Here is a 23,922-nt window from a genome sequence, read left to right as displayed (position 1 = left end):
CACGCACTAAGCGGATCAGCATCACGCAGAGAGTGTTAAGAGAGGTTAGGATCATAGGAGACATAGTACGTGTGTGTTTGTGTGTGTGTGTGTGTGTGTGTGTGTGTGTGTGTGTGTGTGTGTGTGTGTGTGTGTTTCTTACAGGGAGAGAAAGGGATGTGTGTTTGCGTGTGTGTGCATGTCTGGTCCATCAAGTGACTGGAATGTGTTTGTGTGGGCAGCAATGTTCTGAACAGCAGGATGTCGCTGAAATATTCTTCTGATTCAGTCTGGAAAACGTAAGCTGTGGAGGGAGGAGAAGAGCCGTTACATCACAAGACCACTTCAAATGGAAGAAAACAGATCGGCCACACTAAAGGCGATGGATAGACGCATATGCATTCCTCTCTTCTGGCAAATAATCAGCCCTCAAGGAAAGCAGAACTCTTCTGATACCAAAATATTGACCCGTTTCCTACAGAATCTGCATTGATAGAGATTAGCATGAAAGTAACACACAGGTACAGGAGGAAGTGTACCTTAACCCTGCAGCAGCCAAACATGCATATCCAATGCTTAAAACAACTCGTTGCTAGCTCGGAAACTACCTGAAATGATTGCAGGAGTTACTATAAAAAAGAGACAGGAAGTTTAAGATTTGCGATGGTCATGAAAGAGAGGTCAAATTGAGTGTTATTGGCCTAGCAGTGGAAACGATGCCATGGTGGCCATGGTGCTGATGGCGGCGAAAGAAACACCCCCACAAGCCTGAAAAAAAAACAGGAGTCATGTTTCGACCATTTGGATTTATTCAAGGACAAAGACAAACAAATCACAATCAGTCTTTCTGGCCTGTGTCATCATGGTAACTCTGATATGTGCACATGATTGTCGAAGGCATCTGATATACAAGCCCCATTAACAAAGAGTCATCTTCATCAACATCGTAGAACAATTAGTGCGCTCTGAGGAAGGAGGGTGTCCTCTGAGTGACGGCGGTGCACAGGATGGGAGTTGTGGTCACATGCAGAGAGTAAATACAATACGCCGGCTCTGGACAGGACACCCACAGGGAGACACTGGGTCCCTAACAACAGCAAGTATCAAGTTTTAGTCCCACAAACAGTTTTCAGAGGTAGAGCTGCTCTCATTAGTTGCGTTAGCAGCTGCTAGCATTGCAACTAACAAACCTAGCAACTCTTTCCCTCCATGAGAGACAATGCTAATATTGTGACTACTAAAGTGTTTAGCAACAAACTTTATCAAGTATTCGCTTAACCTACATATGAGTAAATTCTTTGTCTAATTTCAAGATACCTTCAGATGTAGAACTTAGCAAACATAGCAAATATATTACTGTGTTAAACTCAGCATAACATCCACGGCTAGCTAAGTAGCCTCAGTTGAAGCCATACAAGCTAATAGCTTCATGTCCTTGTTTAGTAAATATAGTCATATTCTATGTCATGAATAAGGCAATATTCCATGTCATACAATTCAAATGGAAAAATCTTTATTTTAATAATTTACGTTCTTGCCATATCATTCATGTATGCAGGAAATCAGCTGGAATTCCCTCTTATAAGCAGACGTTTTTGTTCTCTTGATAAATGCTAGTTATCCCAAATATCTCCACCTATGGAAACTGTTTGTGGAGGTGAAACTCTGCTACTAGGTGAACTGGGATATCTCAACCTGTGTACATCTTTACATAATACAGATACTAACATTGTACAAGGGCATATAAGATTATGCAAACACTCATGGTGAAGTTGAATCTTTGAAGCACTTCTATCAACATGCATGTGTTTTTTAATCTTTTGTGATAGCATCTTGGTAAAAAAAAAGGCGAAAGGGTGGACGAGCGCCGCTCCTCCTTAACAGTGTGTGTCTGATTCGGTCACAGCTTTGGATTTCTTCCGTTATAATGGCAGAAATGACAGCCTGAGTTCAGTTAAAGATGCGATCACTTGGTGATTGACGTGACACTGCAACAGTGATGGCGTTACACGTGATGTGTAGCTCTCAGTCTCGTGTGGGACAGTATACATGACACCTATTTTAACATTAAACATTCTATAGATAATACAATCAACTTTCCTCGACACACTCACTCCCTCTCACATGCTTGAACCATCGGTACATTTTATCTTGAAAATTATTATTCATATTCACAATCTATTTACACGAGAGATGTTAAGATTCATTCATGAATCTTTAAACAGCAGACATAAAGACCTAGAGCAGCCTAATACTGAACCCTTGTCCTGTTGGTAAACTACATTTCCATTTCCAATGTTAAGAGCATATTCTTACAGTGTTTGTTGACCATTCAATAATATATTTTTTGCCACATAAAAAACATGTACGACAATTTTAAATGGATTTCATTCAAAAACACTAATGCACTTTTTTATCCCCCTAAAATGTAAATGTTTTATCTTTATATTTTTGAACTATAGGTGCTGAAGTTTCCTAATTCCCCCTAAAATATGTTGGCGACACACTGTAAAAAATAATGCATAGCAATCAAGTGGTTTGTATATATAGTTACAGTGAATTATCCGATTAGGTGATCATAATAAGTAAAGCCCTTACATGGTTTTAAGTTCCCCTAAGTAAAACAATATAACTCCATGGACTCTCTTTAGAGTTGGACCCTGCTCAAAACTTTCACATTCAAAATATGTTTCTGAAAGGTGAACTGTGTCCATGTGCAACGTTAACTTTCTCTATGATTGCACTTAATAAATAACAAAATAAATCAGCCAGGCCTTCAGTTCACAACTAACCCTACCAACATTAATGAACTAAACCTATATTTTGACTGGATTAGTTGCTGGGAAAACTGCCATTATGTGTCTTTGTTTCTAGCACTGGTCTTTGGCTACATTTCACAATAAAGGGATCAGAAGAATTGCATCATGACAATCTGATGTGTGAGCATTCAACATTGTACAGTTCTGTCTTAACTGAAATTTCCACCAGTAACGATAGACTGTGAAAGCTTGTGGAATCATGAGAAGGCTCCATCAAAAACAGCTCAAGATAAAGTCAGTCCGTCATCTCAAACCTAATGATCCATTGAACAGCAACTACTAGCCATCTCTGGACCATCTCGTTTAAGTTGGAGAACCATGCTACGCTAACCAGGATTCCCAACAGCTGCTCTTGGATCAAGCAACAACCAACTAATCCTCACTGTTGTTTTGGTAGTTCTGTCCAATTATGTCTAAGAGCTCTGGCGTGCTGTTCCAGGGTTCAGGATGTTATTAACAAACAAAAATGGACCAAAAATGCTGCTGATCAAGTAAAAAACACCTTTTAGTTAAGGTTCAAAACGTCTAGGTCCAAGTTTAAAGCTGCCTTCACATGACAAACGGTAAAAAGGCTCTGGGCTGGCGTTGCCGTTGTGTTTCAATGGAGTGAGCTTTACCGCCCAACTAAGGTGACGCTCATGGCTCGATAATGTTGCAGTGCTGAAGGTTCAAATGACTTCCACTTTTACCTTGATTACCACTGACCTTTTGACGTAGAAACCATAGAAACTGAACTTAACTAGCTCTTTCACCGTACGACTCTGCGCCCAACCTCGTGATGAGCGAAGAGCAAATGCTAAAAGTGAAGCTGGAATCAAGTATTTAAATGACGAGTCATTACAACACTGCAATAAGGACACATCTAACAACGTAAGCCCCAGATCATATCTGTGATGGCTCGGTACCTGGACCAAATGACAGGAAATATATTTCCACCAGCTCACAGTGCAGCCGCAGCTTTCCCTGAGCACTTCTGAACTGGGTGCAGCTTGACGATGCTAAAGGGTGATATCATGGCTTCTCTAGAAGGCGCAGGACCAGCAGGCAACAGCTTCTCCATCTTGGATTTTCATCACACAGGTCAAATACTCTGAAGACCCTTGTGGGACATAGTAAGTGAAATATCATGTGTTTTGTGGCCCTCTTCAAACTGCACTGCACTGTTTGTAAAGGAATACGAAGGCCAAGCTAACTTGTAGTTCCTTACATTCTCAACTGGAGGCAGAAACAAAAACGACCCTATACTAAACCTGCTGCATGCTCATCATATAACCTGTATGTGTCCCTTAAAAGGTGATTGTTATAAAAGTCTTATGAAGAAAGAAAATAATAGACAGATCAGTATCTTTTGGACAATAAATAAGTCACACAATGCTCTGACGTCCTCTGTGATAAACACAAGAGGCTCACCTGACCCTTTGTAGCGCTTACTCGTGGTTCCACATCTCAACAGTCGTATGGTACGTTTAAAGCACTTCTTAAAGCACAAACAAACACAAAAAGCCCATAAGAACATATAAAACACCTAAAGATATATGTAGCTTTTAAACATGAATGAATCGTTGTCCCATTAGCTGCTACATTTGTAAAGTTATTTAAGCCTCTGAATTACACAGTCACCAGGTCACATTTGGCTGCCAATTGTAGTGTTGATTAACCTAAATTCGATCAGAGTGGCAAGATCAATTTGACAATAATGTGCTTGCTTTTTGAAAAGTTACATATACCACCTTTTACATTTACGTTAATATGAAATAAAATACTCATACCTTATTGGAAAAAGGCTAAATAAAGTGGTGCAGCAAAGACCAGATTAAAAAAGGAAGCCCCACCGTCAACCACCAATCACGGCTCAAGCGTGTGCCAGCGACGCCCCAAATAATTTACCAGCAACCAATTCAAGCTGGGCTTCCAAACATCCTCCTAATGTTTGTCGCCATGTGTCGTTGTGGCTGGAGGAATCCAACATGGCGTCCTGGTGGGGAAGCAGTGGGTGTACAGTATCAGCGGGGTGGAGGTAAAGTCCTATGCTCTCCTGGGAGCAGGGCGGGGAACTTGCTGGGGGAAAAGCAGTGAGGAGAGGGAGAAACAAAGTCTTCCTCCGTCTCTTTCTGTCTCTCTACCTCACAGTGCTGTAGCCTCCCAGCTAGTTCTCCGCGGGACCTGGCGTCACTTGGTCTCTGTGAGCATCGGGGGGGTGACCACCGTGGGGTGTTGCTGGGTCAGATCGGCCCCGGCAGCGGGAGAGGAGGCTGCAGACGCCAGACTGCAGGGAGTGACTGGGGCAGCAGCATCTGAGAGAGGAAGTTGGCAGAAATGTTTTTTATAATGTAAATTGACCCTTGGCTAAGCTACACCTTCTTCATTACAGTAACTATGCCTTTCAATCTGGCACGGCACATGAGGAATATACCATTTCAGCAGATTTGTCCTCTTAGCATACCTGCCAAGACTAGGAGATTGTCTGCACTATGAGCAAATGGCCGACCCTCAACCACCTTAATTTGAAGTTGTGCAGGAACGAGTCCTGAAACCCGGCAATGAGTTAGCATTTTAGCATTATCTGTTCCCTCCTCACTAAGTGAATGTTTTATGTCTGTGGTTAACACAAGTTGAGAGATTCCAATGTGTTGTTCTCCTCAATGTCACTAAATACCCCATCATTTTGCCTGAAGCTTCTACAAGTTACTAAATAAGACTTCTAAACTCCATCGCGCCAAACGCGAGTCCACCTTTAGCTTAGCGGAGGCAGCCATGTGACCATGATGTAGTTCCTTTATAGCCTAACGTTAGCTTTTTAACTACTGGAGATTGCATTTATATGTGGAGATTATCTTGATAAAGAAAACCTGTAAGTATTGTAAACATGTGTTTACCACAGATCTTGTTTTCTGCCATATTCCGACTTCTTGGAGGAATTAGATCATCTCCTCTCACACATCCCTGAAACTGGTCCTCCCGCTGTACTTCTCGGAGACTTCTCATTTCATTCTCTCTACCCCTTTCCAAACATAACAAACTAATCTCTTCTCATCCTGCACCTGTCCGCCGTAACCTTCGTTCCCTCTCCCCCTCTACTGTACCTTTGCCTCATCGGTGCTCTCAGCCCTCCCTTCCTCTGACTCGTTCCAACTCCTGCCTCCAAACTCTGCTGCAGAAACTCTCCTCTCTACTCTCTCATCCTCTCTGGACTCTCTCTGTCCTCTCACATCTCGGCAGGCTCGTCAGTCCCCTCCTGCTCCCTGGCTAAATGATGCACTGCGTGCTAATAGAACCGTCCTTCGGGCAGCAGAGCGGAAATGGTGGAAATCCAAACACCGTGACGACCTCCTAACCTATCAGGCTCTCCTCTCCTCTTTCTCTTTCTGACTACTTTTAAATCCAGGCTGAAGACTTTTCTTTTTGTCGCTGCTTTTAATTGAACTATTCATATCTTAGACTGCACTGTAACTTTTATCCATGTATTTTTTCTTTTAATGTTTTAAATGTAAACGTAATTAATTTCTCCATGACATTTATGAGAGGGACTGCTCGAAAGTAGGATATTTGGGATATCCATCGTAGCCAGGGTTTATGATCAGTTTTTGGGTGATTTGTACTGAGGAACAAGTATCACATCACCGACGGGTGAAAAATAGTGTTTTGGTAACACGGGGTGTTCAGGTAACACTTAAAGACTTTGTTATGGAACACAAAGCAGAGTAGGGGGCTAGTACACCCTCCTGAGGGTCCGATTCTGGATGTCATGCGAGCATAACATGGTGAAAACAATCAGTCTAAATTAACAATCGGGACGGAAATGTTCGGATTTCCAAAAGGAGGTTCTGTGAATAAATAAAAAATCAAGAACCTGTAACTTTTATCTTTTAATGTTTATTTTTTTAGCTTTTCTTTTTAATGACTGATTTTAAATTCCATTTTCTTAATGTCTTTCATTTTTTGTTTTTCTTTTACTCTTGCCTTGCTTCGATCTCTCAGGAAAAAGCACTTTCTTTCAAGATAAGATACAATCTTCTTATTCCAATCCCAAAAAACTATTTTCCATCTTCTCCACCCTATTGGACCCTCCCAAAGCCCCTTCCCCCTCCTCCCTTCTGTCAAGCGACTTTGTTAACCACTTTGAGAAAAAGGTTGATGATATTCACTCTTCTTTTTCTGACTCACCTTTACTCACCGCTGGGTCACCAGACCCTCCTTCCGCCCACACACTGACCTCCTTTTCCCCTCTCTCTCCAAGTGAGGTTCTTACCCTCATTACCTCTGCCCGCCCTACCACCTGTCCTCTGGACCCTATCCATTCAAACCTCCTTCAGACTATCGCTCCTGATATTCTACCGTTTCTCACCCATTTCATCAACAGTTCTCTAACTTCTGGTCACTTTCCAAACAGTCTCAAGGAGGCAAGAGTAAACCCTCTCCTAAAGAAACCACTCTCAACCCGTCAGATGTTATAAACTACAGGCCTGTCTCTCTCCTCCCGTTCCTGTCTAAAACACTTGAACGCGCTGTCTTTAGACTCTCCTGCTATCTCCATCAGAACAACCTTCTGGATCCGCACCAGTCTGGTTTCAAGGCAGGTCACTCCACAGAAACTGCCCTCTTTGCTGTCACTGAGGAACTGCACACTGCCAAAGCAGCATCCCTCTCCTCTGTCATCATCCTGTTGGACCTGTCTGCTGCATTCGACATGGTGAATCATCAGATCCTCCTTCGCACTCTCCAAGAACTTGGAGTTTCAGGCTCTGCACTTTCCCTCATCACCTCATACCTCAAAGACCGCACCTACAGGGTTACTTGAAGATGGTCGGAGTCCGACCCTTGTCAATTAACTACAGGGGTCCCTCAGGGCTCTGTTCTTGGTCCCCTCCTCTTCTCCTTGTACACAAACTCGCTCGGATCTGTCATTAGCCCGCATGGTTTTTCATACCACTGCTACGCTGACGACACCCAATTAATTCTGCCCTTCCCCCGCTCAGAGACCCAGGTCGTCGCACGCATCTCTGCTTGTCTAGCTGACATCTCTCAGTGGATGTCTGATCATCACCTCAAGCTCAACCTTGACAAGACTGAACTGCTTTTCCTTCCGGGAAAAGATTGTCCCACTCTTGACCTAACAATCAACATTGGCACCTCTGTTGTTTCCCCGACTAAGACTGCAAGGAATCTGGGTGTGACCCTAGATAACAACCTGTCCTTCACTGCAAACATAGCTGCTACAACCCGCTGCTGCAGATACACGCTTTACAACATCAGGAGGATGCGTCCCCTCCTGACCCAGAAAGCGACGCAGGTTCTGGTCCAGGCTCTCGTCACCTCACGCCTAGACTACTGCAACTCCCTCCTGGCTGGTCTACCTGCATGTGCCATCCGACCTCTGCAGCTCATCCAGAATGCAGCGGCTCGTCTGGTCTTCAACCTTCCTAAATTCTCCCACACCACGCCGCTCCTCCGCTGCCTTCACTTGCTTCCGATAACTGCTAGAATCCACTTCAAGACAATGGTACTTGCGTACCATGCTGCGAATGGATCTGGCCCTTCCTACATCCAGGACATGGTTAAACCGTACACCCCAGCACGTGCACTCCGCTCTGCATCAACCAAACAGCTCGCTGCACCATCGCTGCGAAGGGGACCCAAGTTCCCATCAGCAAAAACACGTGGGTTTGCTATCCTGGCTCCAAAATGGTGGAATGAGCTCCCCATTGACATCAGGACAGCAGATAGCTTACACACCTTCCGGCGCAGACTGAAAACTCATCTCTTTCGACTCCACTTTGAGCGATAGAACAAAGCACTTATATACTAATAAAGGGCTGGCTTATCGAAAGCCAGTTGAGTAGCACTTGAAATGTTTTTGCTCTATGAAGCCTGATGTACTTATATGATTCTGTTTTCTTCAAGTTTGTATTTTGTTGGTCGAACGCACTTATTGTAAGTCGCTTTGGATAAAAGCGTCAGCTAAATGCAATGTAATCTAATGGAGAAATGCATTCACGGTTGCTAAATAAAAATTGCTGTTATGTGGATGGGCTACATTTTATTTTGTACACATTTGTTCTATAGACTTTCTGGTGCTACTGATACTAATGACTTGTACTCACTTTCTTTGTGGGGAACTGCTACGTTGTTTTCTGTGTTAGCGGCTGTGTTAGCGCCCTGGCTCTGCGTCGCCTGGCCCGTGTTTTGGCTCTGGCCCGTCTGGCTCGGCCTGGTCGGCAGGTTGGAGGCGTCCATGCTGCTCGCCATGCTGCTGCCAAGCTGCAACCGCCTCATGTGCCGAACCACGGCGGTGGCATTGAACGCTTGCTGGAGAGGGAAATGAAATAGGATGATGAAAAGATGGATGTGCCATTTAGACCCAGAGACAAACAGTGTGAAGAGCAGTTCTTAAGGAAAGTGTTATATCCTCCTCAGATAAAGAAGGGTAACTCCTAGCATTACGATGGGGAAGTCATTCAACTACACAGACACTTGTTTGAGGACTTGTACTGGAGTAAATTGCTGCAAAGGAGCTAAAACCACCCAAAAAAATATGAGTAAACAAACCCTCCATTTGCTCTTGGCGAAGTTCTTTTTGATCTGCCGGCTCACTGACTCATGGATGTTCTTGCAGAGTGCTGTATCCCCGGAAATCCTTAAACACACACACACAGAGAAATTCTCATTCTCAACCTTTCTGACTGTACATCTACTACTGATGTTATGTCTTAGTGTTATTCTGTGTGAGTGTGTTTCTCACCAGGGGTGTCTGAGCGCCTGATCGCAGGTGAAACGCTTTTCTGGATCCTTTTCCATCAGACTGCCGATGAAATCCTTGGCTAGAAAAAAAACATGTTTTAAAGAGCCATAATACGTCAGAAATAAACACCAGGCCAACTTGAAAGAGCCATTTGAAAGAAATCTTGATTAAATCAATTTAAACCCATGTTAACCCATGCTTACAAAGACAACGCTGATGTTTAGCAGCTGTAGGATTTACCATGCTCTTCATCTTAGTTAGTGGACCATGAAGGTATGTAAATCAATCAAACCAATAGTTGTTTAAGCCCCTGTCACACTGTCCCGAAATTGACACCCGATGGACACACGAATATGGAATTGTGAATTTCGCACGAAGATGGCCCCGAACCACACACGAAGGCAACATTTACATTACATTTAAGACATACAACTGCAACGAAAGTACCAAAAACAATTATGTTACAGTACTATGATACTGTACTGATATCTTCAGACTTTGTTCTTTACTTTATCCGTCTTTATATGTAGAAAATATTACGTTTTCTCCGTAATGTTGTTTCCATAACAACAACAACAACAACAACAACTGTCCTTCAAAATAATATATGATATCCTTTTCAGTTTCACAGAACACAAATTGGGTTATTTACATAATATGTTTACATGATTTTGTTGTGCAATAAAACAACCCGATGGACACACGATAAAGGAAATGTTCAAATTCGGCTGTGATCGTAGCAACATCGGGCTATTCGTGAGGGCATCTTAAGCCATCGTATGATCGCTGGTGGAGTTTCTCAGGCTCCGGCAGCAACTTCGTGAGCGGTGGCAAAATCTTTGGCATGCCTAAAAATTGCCGAAGGACCTTGCGAAGGTTCATTTTCGTGTTGAATTTGTGTGTAGATTTTGCCCTTCGTAAGGCCATGGTGAGGGCATCTTGTTATCATCGGTGCCATCGGGCATTCGCCCCGATCAGAGTGAGGGTGAATGCCCGATGGCACCGATGATAACACGAAGATGACACGATTTGACAAGATGCCCTCACGAGTGCCTTACGAAGTTGCCGCTCACGTAGTTGCTGCCGGAGCCTGAGAAACTCCACCGGCGGTCATACGATGGCTTAGATGCCCTCACGAATGGCCCGATGTTGCTACGATCACAGCCGAATTTGAACATTTCCTTTATCGTGTGTCCATCGGGTGTCAATTTCGGGACAGTGCGACAGGGGCTTTAGCCATTTTGAACAAACTGCAAATACTCATGGTGGCGCAAGAACAATAAATCGGACGATTACACTATTCAACATGAATGTCTGTATAATGTGTATTTATGCAGTTTTTACAACATATCAGAAAACTGTAAACCACACACACACACACACACACACACACACACACACACACACACACACACACACACACACACACACACACACACACACACACACACACACACACACACACACACACACACACACACACACACACACACACACACACACACACACACACACACACACACACACACACACACACACACACACACACACACACACACACACACACACACGAGGTAGAGGCAGACGGCTCACCTGAGTCTGATATGTCGTCCCAATACGGAGTGTCAAACTCGTAGTCGGCCTTCAGGATCTGTTCAAAAAGCTTGGAGTCGTTCTCATCGTAGAATGGAGGGTAACCACACAGTCTGAACACAACACAACACACTTTATCCACTTGCTGATTTACTATTAAATGTACAGTATATATATGAACTCAATTAAATTGAATTCACTCATTTGAAACCTTTCATTTATGGCTGAAATAATAGACTGAAAGAAGTTGGTTGGAAAAAACAGTGTTCCAACGGTTGCCAGGTCTCCAAGTGTGAACTGAAGCTGCTCCAACAACCAAAAACATCACCTGCAACGCATTAGGTAATTTCTGGATACACCAAGAGATTTAGCTAAAAACTCATTAAAATTAATGAACACACACACACACACACACACACACACACACACACACACACACACACACACACACACACACACACACACACACACACACACACACACACACACACACACACACACACACACACACACACACACATACCGACACACACAAACAGTGATTATCATGGCTGATTACCTGATCTGTTCTTTCCACCTGATCAGCAGCTAAAAGCTCACATAGTCTGAATCAATGCGCTAATTGTGCTCATTGCAGGGAGAAACTCTCTCTGTCGTTCAAATAAATTCAAAGTCTCTCCATTGGCAAGAAAGTAATAAAGGAACACACTGTTACCAAAGTATCAAAATAAACTACAGGTTAATATGAATACAAATATTAAAAATGTATGTGTGTGTCCCATAGACACATGTATTTAATAGAGTCACAGACCGTCCTTCCAAACATCACAGTCACATCACAGAAGTGTTAGACACAGTGTGTGTGCTGCCACCTCGCACGCTCTGCATCGTATTAACTGAGGCTGTTCACCTCTGACCCTGGATCTGACCTCACACTCAATGTCTCTGTCAGGCAGAACACACACACACACACACACACACACACACACACACACACACACACACACACACACACACACACACACATGCGCGAAAATCTACAAATATACACACATGTGGGAGCAGCACCAGTGTCTCAGGTTAAGCTGTATGACCTTTAAGGGCATTGGCGTAGGCCGTAGGGCATAGGGCGTTAGGCTCCAGGCACATACATTAGCATACTATCTTATCATAGGTATCTGTTTACGAGACATCTAATTAATATGATACACATGTATCTAAATATTTGGGCAAATTCTAAATGAACCTATTATATAAATGGATAATTTCTAATAGCCTGCAACTGAGACTTTGTTACAATATACAGTTACATTACAGTGGAAGGTAGAATCAGAAATCATCAAAGTAATATAAAAAAAGTAACTGTGTTTAAAGAGATGTTTCCACTTCCACAGCACACATTGGATTGATCACAGTCAGTGTATTGACTTTCACAGCGAAAGTAGGCAGCAGAAGTCTATGATGTGTGAAGACAACGTTATAATCTGTTCATGTGTTTCCTGTGAATCTGACACCAACTGAAAGTGTGCTGTGTGTTGAGCCAGGCTGCGAGGATGAAACCAGGGGCCTTACAGTGTGATCACAAAGAAGATATGTGTTACTTACAGGATGTAGGCGATCACTCCGATGGACCAGCAGTCCACGGCCTTACTGTACGGCTTCTGGGCGAGAACTTCTGGAGCTGAAAGGGAAAAAATGGTGAGCCTCGGTTGATTGTTTCAGCTATTTCTGTATTACTGTGACTCCATTGCAGTCTGCAGGTGTCTGTTTACCCAAGCTTAAATCTGGGTTGTGCTTGAGGTCCAGTTAAAACTCCTATGAGACTTTCACAGGATAACGTAACTGTTTTATGAGTCCCGCATTTCATGGTGGGACAATTTAACAAGTTCTCATGGTTCTAAAAAGTTATCCTAGCATGAAAAAGACCCAAACTAAGCATTTCATGTTCAGTGTTCCTGTATTTCTTGAAGAATCTAACTACAGGTTCACACAATCAGACATTATTATTTTGTCTCACTGTAGGCCCTATCAGATAGCAGCTGATGTCTAGCTTTCGATTTCTCTACATGTTGAAACGGTGCAGGTCAAGAGGCATTTATTAGCACACTATTTTTTGTGAACATATTTAAAACCCATTAACAGTGGTGTGGTTTTAAAACAGTAAAAAGGAGCCAGGAGTGAGATTTCAGCCATGTAGCTAACATTAGCTTACAATCTGCTAGCGATGGTTGTTGATACTTCCCTACTAGTAAAGTGTTTCAGAACTTAAATCAAAAGGCAAATCTGTCAGCTTGTCCAAGTAAGAAAAAGAGATAAGACAAAGATAACAGACTGGGCCCCTTACCCACATATCCTGGCGTGCCGCATGCTGTGGACATGACATCCCCATTGCCCTCCATCTTGGAAAGACCAAAGTCGCTGATCATGATCTTTGACTCGTCTTGGGCATTAAAATACAGCAAGTTCTCTGGCTGGGAAAGAGGGACAGAAAAGCAAGTATTTTATTAAACTTTTGGGTTATAAATGTATGGTAATTTGGTCACATATTTCAAACATCAGTCTGAACCTATAACATAAATACAACACTATAGAAAGAGACAGGCGCAACTTTCCTAATGGAGGCCGTTTGGACACATCTCCTTTCAGCTGAAGGTGACCCTAACACTGACCTAGAATTGCTGCAGTAATTGTTTTTAAAATAGGGAGGTGTGTGTGTGTGTGTGTGTGTGTGTGTGTGTGTGGTACCTTCAGGTCACGGTGCACGATGCCCATCTTGTGCAGGTAGTTCACAGCGTCCAGGACTTGTCGTATCAGAGTGCTCGCATCTTTCTCCGTGTAAAAACCTTTTTCCACAATTCGGTCAAACAGCTCGCCACCAGACACCCTGCACATAGGGGAGGAGTGTGTGTGTTTGTTATAAGCATTAGCATCCACAACAACATCAACACACTCCGTCACACACATTCCAAAATGAAAAATTCAGAATATTCGTAATTATTCAAATCTGAGTTTTGAGTAAATATAGCAGCAGAAAAACATGAACAATTATGCCAATAACCTGTAAAAGGTGACTCGATTGAGATTTCTGGCAATTCATGAGCTGTAGGTGTCCCCAGCCAAGAGTGTGAGCCTTGTACACACATGTACACACACATGTACACACACTCACTTTATTGTAGCTTTCATACTTTGTTTTTTTGGGTTTCTACTACTTTACTCTGTCTCCCCCCCATGTAAAAGCTTGTTAAGTTAGTTATTAAGCAGTGAGTGGGGGTCCTCAGGTGGGGGCAGCCTAATAAGACTGCATGTGATAGAGCAAGGGGAGCCAAATGTTGTTGAGTCACATGTCTTCACAAAAACTCACTGGGTTGTCTAATTGTCTGGGTATTGGCAGTCACTCCCCGGTGTGTGTCCCTATAAGACCTTAAGATAAGACTAGTTCATAACAGATGATTTAAATCCTCCCAGACATAATTCTTGCAGTAATGGCGCTATACTTCCTTCATGTCCTGATTTTAAATATGATGTTCTGAAATAATAATAACCTGTACAAATTACAATTTTTGATCAAACAGCTGTTTTGCAGCATCTTTGATAGCAACATTTTGAAGAAATGCTGTAGAAGAAACTGTGTACTTTGGTTAAACTTCAAAGTCAAATCTGATTAAGTACAGCTGAGTTGGTTAATATTATTCTCAGTTATTGCAGTGCGGCTCCGTGCAAAAGAAACAAATTAAGGAGTTCATCTGTAATTCCTCCCCTCTGGCAGTCTTCTAATAGTTACTGTTATGTTTTATGAGTCCAGAGCACATGAAGTGACTTGTTCGGGTGTTCATACAGTATGTCCAGACACAGAGCTCCCCCTGCTGGAGCCAAACCTCACATCTCATCCAATACCCTCATACAATGGGCTCTATGTCCCCTTTTGACAATACATGCTGGAGCAAATCATGCAACATAAGAAATCAGCATGTACTGTAGTAACTGCAGCAACACCGTAGCAGGCACTGCCATTTCACTAGTAGTAATAATAGGAACCATAGTAGAAGTCATCACTCAGCCTTTACTACATGTTTATACTTGGTGCTTCAACATTTAACGAACACACACACACACACACACACACACACACACACACACACACACACACACACACACACACACACACACACACACACACACACACACACACACACACACACACACACACACACACACACACACACACACACACACACACACACACACGCAGTTGCATGGCATGTCTGTGGGGCTTCGTCACGGTGACAGATCAGATTAGAGCATGTGGAAGTTAAACTCTAATGAAGTTTCTGAAAAAAAGAGATCAGAATTAATTGCTAATCCTTCCTCTTCAAAGAGGCCAGCGACTTGTTCCGTTTCAGAGGCAGTCTGTCTGGTAATGAGAACACACTCACGCACGCACGCACGCACGCACACACACACACACACACACACACATGGAGAAAAGGAGATCAGCCAGCATGGTTGCATAAGAAGACCATGGCATTCAGACAAAAACAAACACACAAACACGGAATCAGGGCTGGATTTAATGCACAAAAAGTGGAATTACCACCTTATGATTTTATGCCATCAGTTAAATTAACGTACACGTCTGTCCAAATCACATCACTTTATCACTTCATCATACATGTAGAGATTTGTAGGACATTTTCATAATGGCCCCAAAAAAGACCTTTGTATGGTCACAATGACCTCTGATCAGTCCATCCTTGAGGCAAGGGGACTCTACACTTTCTGTGATACAAAATATACAAGACGAAGGCAAGAAAAAAACAACAAACCAAGATAGAAACTCAAGGTCACTGTGACGAAGGTAACTTCACACTATGGACTGACGGCTTCAGGCCGGGTAATAGGGCACTTTATTAGCGTGATTGCACAGTATATGTTGTCTGTGGCTGATGATTGTGTGCACCTGGTGTCCTGTGGTGTCTCCTCCCCCCTCACCTGTGTCTGGTTGTGATGATTGGAGTGTGGCTATTTAGGCTCTGTTGCCTCTGTCTGTTGAGAGGGCTGGGTGTGTGTGTGAGATCCTTGTGGCTGCAGGAGGTGTGAAAGGAGAACAGCAAGATTGAGGCTGTGAACTTTGTGCCCATGTTTTTAATAAATGCCCACGTCGGGTTATTTTTGGAAGTTCTGCCTCTGCCTCCTTGCTTGGTCTGGGCCGCTCAACGGTCAGCTTCAGTCACACACGGTATGCACAAAATGAACACACTGTCACACACACAGAGCCAAAATAGAAGGCTGAGGGATTGTAAAATGACCTCAGTTAAGCTTTTTTAATAAACAATAAATCACCCAAAAGAAAATAGATCAAAGATTACAGCGCTCAGGCAATATATTAAAGGTGCATTGTGTGAACAAATTAACTAGCATATTAACAGAAGATGTTACAGATTACTAATGTCCAAGAAAGAACAAAGATTGGAACCAAAGAACTGTCAAAACTGAATGGTAAAATGACCAGACCATTTGACCATATTGTCATGATACAATTTCAGAAAAGAACAGTTTATATAAGCAAAGTGAAGAAGTGCCCGGCTGTAGCAGAGTGCTCACAAACATATCACTTTATTGCCTTTAGACATGTCCTCTCAGACATGGTTTGATAACAGCCTTTTCCTCGCCAGATGATGCAACACTGTGCTTTTATTTTGTTCTAATATGCGACTCACACTACAAATCAGCATCGATATAAAGCCCGTCAGGACGATCGATATTCATCACAGCGTGGCCTGATTGTCTCCCTTCGGCTGAAGTGATATTAGATAAGCCGTGAAGATCGGGAGTAAAGGAAGCACGGTCATTGCTTTGATTTTCCAAATTAGACTGATAATAATCAACAAGCATAGTTCCTCAATGACTTTCCTGACTAATCGCAATACATTCACAAGGGAAATAACAAAGCCAAAAGCTAAAGTTAATGGAGAGGTGCCATAAAGTCACAATTCAGGAAACATTATTATGATATGTTCAAATGTAATCTGAAAGATGTCGTTTCTGGTGAGAAACTTGAATACATTCAGTTGATTGACTTGAAACCAATGAGTATATGTTGAAGTACATGGGATCACATGGGGTTTTTGTACTCATCAGCTGCTATACGGATCTAATGACATTAAAGATGAACTCACAGCTGCATGATCAGGTAGAGGTGGTCCGGACTCTCATAGATGTCCTCCAGGGCCACGATGTTCTCATGCTTGATCCTGCAATGGAAAAAAGGTGAAATATTTGAGAAAAAGCAATTCTTCCTTCATCCAACATTAATATAACTTAATTACTATTAATCATAATGACTAATCTACAACGTTTTTGCTCTCACATTAAAGGGGCCCTGTTATTTGTATTGTATTTGTATGCTTTTTTTTTCATACTGCCTGTGCTGCAGCAAATATTTCACTTTTTTGGAAACTTTTGGATTTTAGCCTTTGCTAGCCATTTACACAAAAACCTATGAAACACACTACAGGAAAAGGAAAAAACCCCAACAGCATAACAGGTCCTCTTTAAAGTAACAACATTTTTCATTTTCTGCTGTTTTCCATGGTAACAACCCTGTGATTAGGATGTGTTGGAGTGATAGCGTCTGTGTTCAAGCAATACCTTGTGTGTGTTGGATTGATACAATGAATGTGTGTACATGTATGTGTACCTAAGGGGGCTAGGTTTGCTGAGTTACACGGTTGCCCCGGTAACCAGGAATTAGGAGTGTGTGTTTTTCTAACAGCACTCACTTCCTCAGCACGGCGATCTCGTTCTCGATGCTGCTCTCCTTCCCCTTCAGCGCCTTCTTAGGGATGCACTTCACCGCAAACATCCGGCTCGTCAGCCTTTCCTGGGCCAGGATCACCTCAGAAAATGCTCCTCTGTCGGCACATAAAGAATAAAGTCACGTGACTTACAAACACATAGGTTATTGGACAATACAACCTTCCATCCTAGACTGGTCCCCCTCCGGTTCTCACATTATATACCATTTCATGAAACACAGTTTGCACTCTTACATAAACCAGCAGGATTTAACAAGGAGCGTCATTTGAAGATATTCTCAAGTAGCAGAAAGGCTTGAAATCATTCTGGTGATTTAGTATTGCATTTACTAGAATCTAACTTTAAACCTTTCGTTTGGTTTGTTATAATTAGTTGTCAGTGCTATTTCTGTAGCCAGGGTTATTCCAATGTATGACACAAATGTGTAACAACAAGGTATAACAACTACTTTACACTGTATCAGACCTGTTAAACCGATAACACTGTAACACGTGGAACACCATGTTCCACAAGAAAGACTGTTTAACAACTGTAACAATGTGTAATACCACTGTGTAAGAACAATGTGTTAGCACAATTTGAAACACTGCTTTGTAATACCACACTGTAACAACTTTGTAACACATTTGTAACACCAATGCAATGACTGTGAATGACGCAGACACAAGTCCAGTAAGTCCCCAGCAAATCCAATAATGCCGTTTTGTTCAGGTGCCAAGGAGGAACGGAACAAAGTAAATAGATCACAGCTCGGAAATGGCATTAATGGCGTAGATAAATAGTATTATTTAATTTAGTGCATAATGTAACCACGTCTCAGACAAGATACACCACAATCATCCTCCTTGAACAATCTAATCTGTAGCCCTTTGTCAACTTCAACATTGCTCTTGCATCTACTTCACACACACGCAAGGTTAGGTCTCCTTATTGTAATGTTTGTGTGTCATTATGCAAATGTGTTAGGCAGCATCTGAGGTGGAGAACACAAAGTCTCAGATGATGACGCTGTTCAAAGAACTGCAGCATGCCCAGTCCAAGCCCGATGAAGCAGAAGGCACACACACACACACACACACACACACACACACACACACACACACACACACACACACACACACACACACACACACACACACACACACACACACACACACACACACACACACACACACACACACACACACACACACACACACACACACACACACACACACACACACACACACAGCAAGTCACCATATGTAAAAAAGAAAAAACAACACTGAAGGGCTTGCTTTCTTCGTGTCTTCCTCAATTTCTTTGTGTGTGCTTCATGCCTTAGCAGCAGAGTGCGTAGGCTTAAATAGCACTGTTGCCACAGCAGCAATTAAGTGCCAATTATAGTCTGAATTCTCACTGTGGATGTGAGGATGAGAGAGAGAGAGCATTGAGAGGAAATATCTGTACAGTCTTCTGAACGATTAGAGGGAACATCCACAGAACAGACACATGAAGCAGAATCTGGTTTAAAAAAGCTCCAGACACTGTCATCCAACCCATTGTCCATATGGTGTGAAGAGCGGGCTGCGCTCCAGCAGCAGAGCCTCAACAGATGGGACCTGCATGCAGATCTCTGTAGGACAACATTAAAGATTAACAGAAGAAAAATGAACATGCAGGCTGGGACTACTTCAAATCACGATCCAACGATAATGATACAAAAAGGAGATGACAGTGGTCTGGATTAATGTCAACAACATGCTAAGATCTGATAAACAGAACATGATTCACTATTATTCAGAGCGACCCAGAACAAGACACTGTGTCACGATTCTATCACGATTCTCATGTTATGTCACGTTTGTAGTTTTGTCTGTGTTGGTGTTTTTCTTGTCTTTGGGTTTTATTGTGTAAAGTGTTCACCCCCGTTTCCTGCCTGTCTGCTTTCTGTCTGTTTCCCTCCCTGATTACCCGATTGTGTTCACCTGTTGTCCTTGTGTTTCTCCTCCCCTGCCCGGCTGTGTCTTGTTCTGTGATTACCCTTCTGTGTATTTAGTCTAGTCTTCCCCTGTGTTCCATGTCGGTTCATTGTTTCCCCTCCATGTCATTCCACGGTCTGTGTTCCTTGTGCTGCTTTGGATATTTTGGATTCTGTCTTGTTTTTGCCACAGCTTTATTATTTAATAAAGCTCGCTTTTCGTTATTCTGCATTTGAGTCCTACCTGCTTCACCCATTCGTAACACACTGAACATCTGCGGCGTGCGGACAAGACAAATTGTCATCTGAAGAACTTGCTTGGATTTTGGCAATATCAGCATGGCAAAAATGCTAACAATAACAATGCTAACCGGCTCCATTAGTTTGTTTAAAGGTCCCCCATTATACTGTTTTTCATCAATATATTATAGGTCTCAGATATATACAAAACATGTCTCTGAAGTGTTTGGCTCGAAATACCAAACAGATCATGCATTGTAGCTTCCCATAATCCCCTCTGTTTCAGCCCTGTTTCAAAAGTGCTGTCAGTTACTTTAAGGTCCTTACACACCAAGCCGATTTCCGGCGTCGATGAGCGTCGTGTCGCCCTACTCAGATTGGTGTGTCTTGGTGTGTACTGCACCGTCGTGTCTTTTCGGCCGTGCCGACACCTTCCGCCGCCGATTCAACATTGAATCGGGGGGCTGTCGGCAAAAGGCCGTCGGCCAAAGAAATCACTCTGATTGGCTGTTCAGCTTAGCGAATCAGTGCATGAGAAGCGAAACGGAAGTGAGGGACCCAAACAAACTATTAAGAAGGCAAATCTGAGATTTGAGCTTCTCGTTGTAGAGTGAAAATGGAACGCACACGCTATTTGTTGTTTGTTTATATCACGCAGTCTGTTCTCCTTCTCTCTGTGTATCACGCAGTCTGTCTTCCGGTTGTTGCCTCTTTTGACGGACGAATACACACTACCACCGCCTGCTGGTAAGGAGAGTTATTGCCACTCACGCATGCGCAGTTCGTACGTGCAACTTGGCCGTTGGCTGAAGTCTTTGCGGTGTGTTCCAGTGCTCCATGCAGTGTTCCATGAAACATGGCCAAGACGCAGGAGACGGGAGGCGACGTTCCGTCGGGACATATTCTTTGGTGTTCTTTGGTGTCAGTTTGGTGTGTAAGGACCTTTAGATGAAAATAAGGAGCCCCTCCCCACGCCCCTCTGAGAGATATTTGGTTAAAAAGAACACCATGGTGCTCTAGGAGGAGATTCAGGTGATAAGGTGGGGGGGGGGGGGTACCTTGGTTGGTTATTGGCTAATGGTTACACAAGCCAAAAAAACATCATAAAGTGACCAAAATCTGATCAGCTCATTTTCAGACAGGTTTTTATATAAATGGATCAGGACTAAAAGTGAGAGAATCTTTTTTCCTGAAACTTTCAGAATCTCTTTACACAGAGGGGACACATGTTGATGTAGACAAGACGTGAAAAAGTGGATTTTGCATAATAGGTCCCCTTTAATGTCTGCCATGTCCAACAGCTTAGTGTGACATACTGTATAACCATGGTAACATTTGTAAACTAGAACCAAACCAACCAGCTAACACCAACCATGAAGCCAAATTGGGCCAGGGGCATAAAGTGATTGGACCAAATGGGCTCTTTTCCACTTCCTACATCCCCCCCTGCTTCGGCCATTATTTTAAACACCTGACAAAATACTGAGACTTCCTCTGTGGTGGTTTGTGTGCCTGCTATCGATTTGCTAGAAGAAGGGGATTGACTATACTGGAGAGAAAGAAAAATGATGATTTCCACATGCACAGCCTTTAAGGTATGGATTGCCATGGCAACAGCCCTGACCACCCTTCTGTTTACATTTATCACCATGGAAACAGCTTCAGCCTTTGAGCAAGGACGTGCTTGGACTCTGTACAACCCCATGATTGGGAACCCACAGATAATTATGACGTGACCTTTCAGCTCCCCTCAGCATTTAACATGTTTCAGTTCTTTATTTTGTTTCTCTGACACACTGACTGTTTTTGCAGGCAGCTGTTTACAGAGAGAGATGTCGGAAAGAAGAGAAACAGCATTGACTTCTTCTTCTTTTCTTCAATGGCTGGAGTTCAAAGAAATGACCTCACATCTTGGAGGTCCTGTGCTCGTATTACTGGTGTGGAAGCAGTGAAGATGAGGAGTCAAATGGATGAGAAGGAAGTCTTCATGATACACGACCTGAGAGAGTGGACTGCCCATTACTCAGGGCCCATTGATCCGAAAAGCCAATCTTCTCAAAAATGATCGAAAGCCCAACAAACATCAATGGCTCAAATGCCTATTTATCTGAGCATACACCCATGCGAAGGCCGACAACTCTATTTCAAAATTCTACCAATCCCAATTATTCCAACAGTTTTGAAATGTGGGTCTGTTTTTTTACATATAGCATATAAATATATATATATATTTAGACATATATATATATATATATATATATATATAAAAAAAAGAGTACAGGTATTTTGATATACTTTATTAATCCCCAATGGGGAAATTGTTTCTCTGCATTTGACCCATCCTGTGTTAGGAGCAGTGTGCTGCCATTTTGAACGGCGCCCGGGGAGCAGTGTGGGGAACGGTGCCTTGCTCAGGGACACCTCGGTAGCACTTGGTCTTGCCGGAACTGGTGACCTTCCAGTTGCCAAGCCAAGTCCCTATCGACTTCGCCACCACCGCCCTAGAGGCCATATACGTATGTGTTTAAGTTAATAGTTGGTACTTGATGTGTTGTAACCTTGTTGATTACCCAAATTAAGCATTCAACGATAGAGGCAGCATATTTGTATTTGTGAAAGCACATAAGAGTGATGTATTAGTAAATATATAAGACATGTATTAAACTCTATTTTCAATTATAATAATAAAAGAAAATTGAACCCTGACACTTTTGGCACAACAAAACATAGAGAGTGACGGATTTAAAGAATTATAATATGATCTCACTTAACAAAAGCTTCCCCTGAATGAGAGGGTTAGTGAAGGGCTTATCAGCCATAGATTAAGCTCTTATTCCAACCCTGGCTGTAAAACATGGAACAAAAGATGAACAGGCACATTTCCCTCTATGAGCCTCATGTTTGCTTAAGAGGTTCGTGATATAACAGACTCTTGTTGTCAGGTGATGTCATGATTTGGCTTCTGGTGTACTGGTACAAACGGATACAAACACATGCTCACACTTGTTTTATGATGTTAGCATTCCCATTCCCAGCAGCTCTGCCTAATCCAATATACCTGGGGGTACACCCTGCAAACAGGTGTTAGCAGGACGGTGGTACATTATCAAAGCTGATTTAGTCAGGATTATTTAGGCTCCATTCAATAGATTACAGTCATAAGAGAAGTTAACAGTAGCAGAAGTGACCTCAGGGTGCGGCTGGTCTCGAGGGTTACACAGAGTGAATGGCATGCACCAATAGCTTAAAATGAATAACTGTGGGTCGGAGCATCAGCTGTTTGAATCTAATGTGAATGGTTTATTAGTGATTAATTGGTTGAAATGACCTAATAGTGGAGTAGACCCCATGGCCGCCAGTTACTCAGAATTGAGTTTCAAGTAAAAGTGCTTTGACATTGTTGAAGAGAAGGCTATATGTCTAGATATAGACCCGGGGAATGCCTGAATAAGTCTAAAAGGGGAGAAAGAGAGGGGACGACATGCAGCAAAGGGTTCCGAGTCAGATTTGAACCAAGACTGCTGCTAAGGAAGACATCTTAGTACATGGGGCCTTGCTACCAGGTGAGCTACCGGAACAACCACCATTATCGTTCTGTTATGGGAGAAACCACAATCCGGCTTGTTTGTTTTTCTTTAAAATATCTAAAATGGTCTTGGGCAGTAAGGGAAAGGGAATGCTGGCTGAAACCTGGCAACATGTGTTGAGTCATATCACTTCAACTCCTTTTTGTTCAGTTTTTTGCTCGAGGACAACTTTCTGGGCTAAGCTCT

The 23,922-nt window shown here is 42.7% G+C and overlaps 1 protein-coding gene across 2 annotated transcripts in view; it reads right to left on the bottom strand.

Annotated features, from left to right (window-relative positions):
- Positions 1 to 770: 770 nt before the first annotated feature.
- Positions 771 to 23,922, bottom strand: part of camk1da (calcium/calmodulin-dependent protein kinase 1Da) — a 29,075-nt gene continuing 5,923 nt past the window's right edge. Inside the window, exons 2-11 of one of the 2 annotated variants that reach the window (XM_034074813.2) lie at positions 17,913 to 18,044; positions 17,310 to 17,384; positions 13,876 to 14,014; positions 13,475 to 13,601; positions 12,736 to 12,811; positions 11,131 to 11,243; positions 9,538 to 9,616; positions 9,345 to 9,432; positions 8,900 to 9,104; positions 771 to 5,092 (exon numbers count right to left, since the gene is read on the bottom strand). In XM_034074813.2, the coding sequence (XP_033930704.1) occupies positions 4,968 to 5,092; positions 8,900 to 9,104; positions 9,345 to 9,432; positions 9,538 to 9,616; positions 11,131 to 11,243; positions 12,736 to 12,811; positions 13,475 to 13,601; positions 13,876 to 14,014; positions 17,310 to 17,384; positions 17,913 to 18,044 (1,159 nt within the window). In that variant the 3' untranslated portion in view covers positions 771 to 4,967. The remainder of the gene's footprint in view (positions 5,093 to 8,899; positions 9,105 to 9,344; positions 9,433 to 9,537; positions 9,617 to 11,130; positions 11,244 to 12,735; positions 12,812 to 13,474; positions 13,602 to 13,875; positions 14,015 to 17,309; positions 17,385 to 17,912; positions 18,045 to 23,922) is intronic. The other variant, XM_034074812.1, reaches the window with a different exon arrangement.

Source organism: Pseudochaenichthys georgianus, chromosome 23 (genome assembly GCF_902827115.2).
Source record: "Pseudochaenichthys georgianus chromosome 23, fPseGeo1.2, whole genome shotgun sequence".
Lineage (NCBI taxonomy): Eukaryota > Metazoa > Chordata > Actinopteri > Perciformes > Channichthyidae > Pseudochaenichthys > Pseudochaenichthys georgianus.
This window is presented reverse-complemented; position numbering and strand designations above follow the sequence as displayed.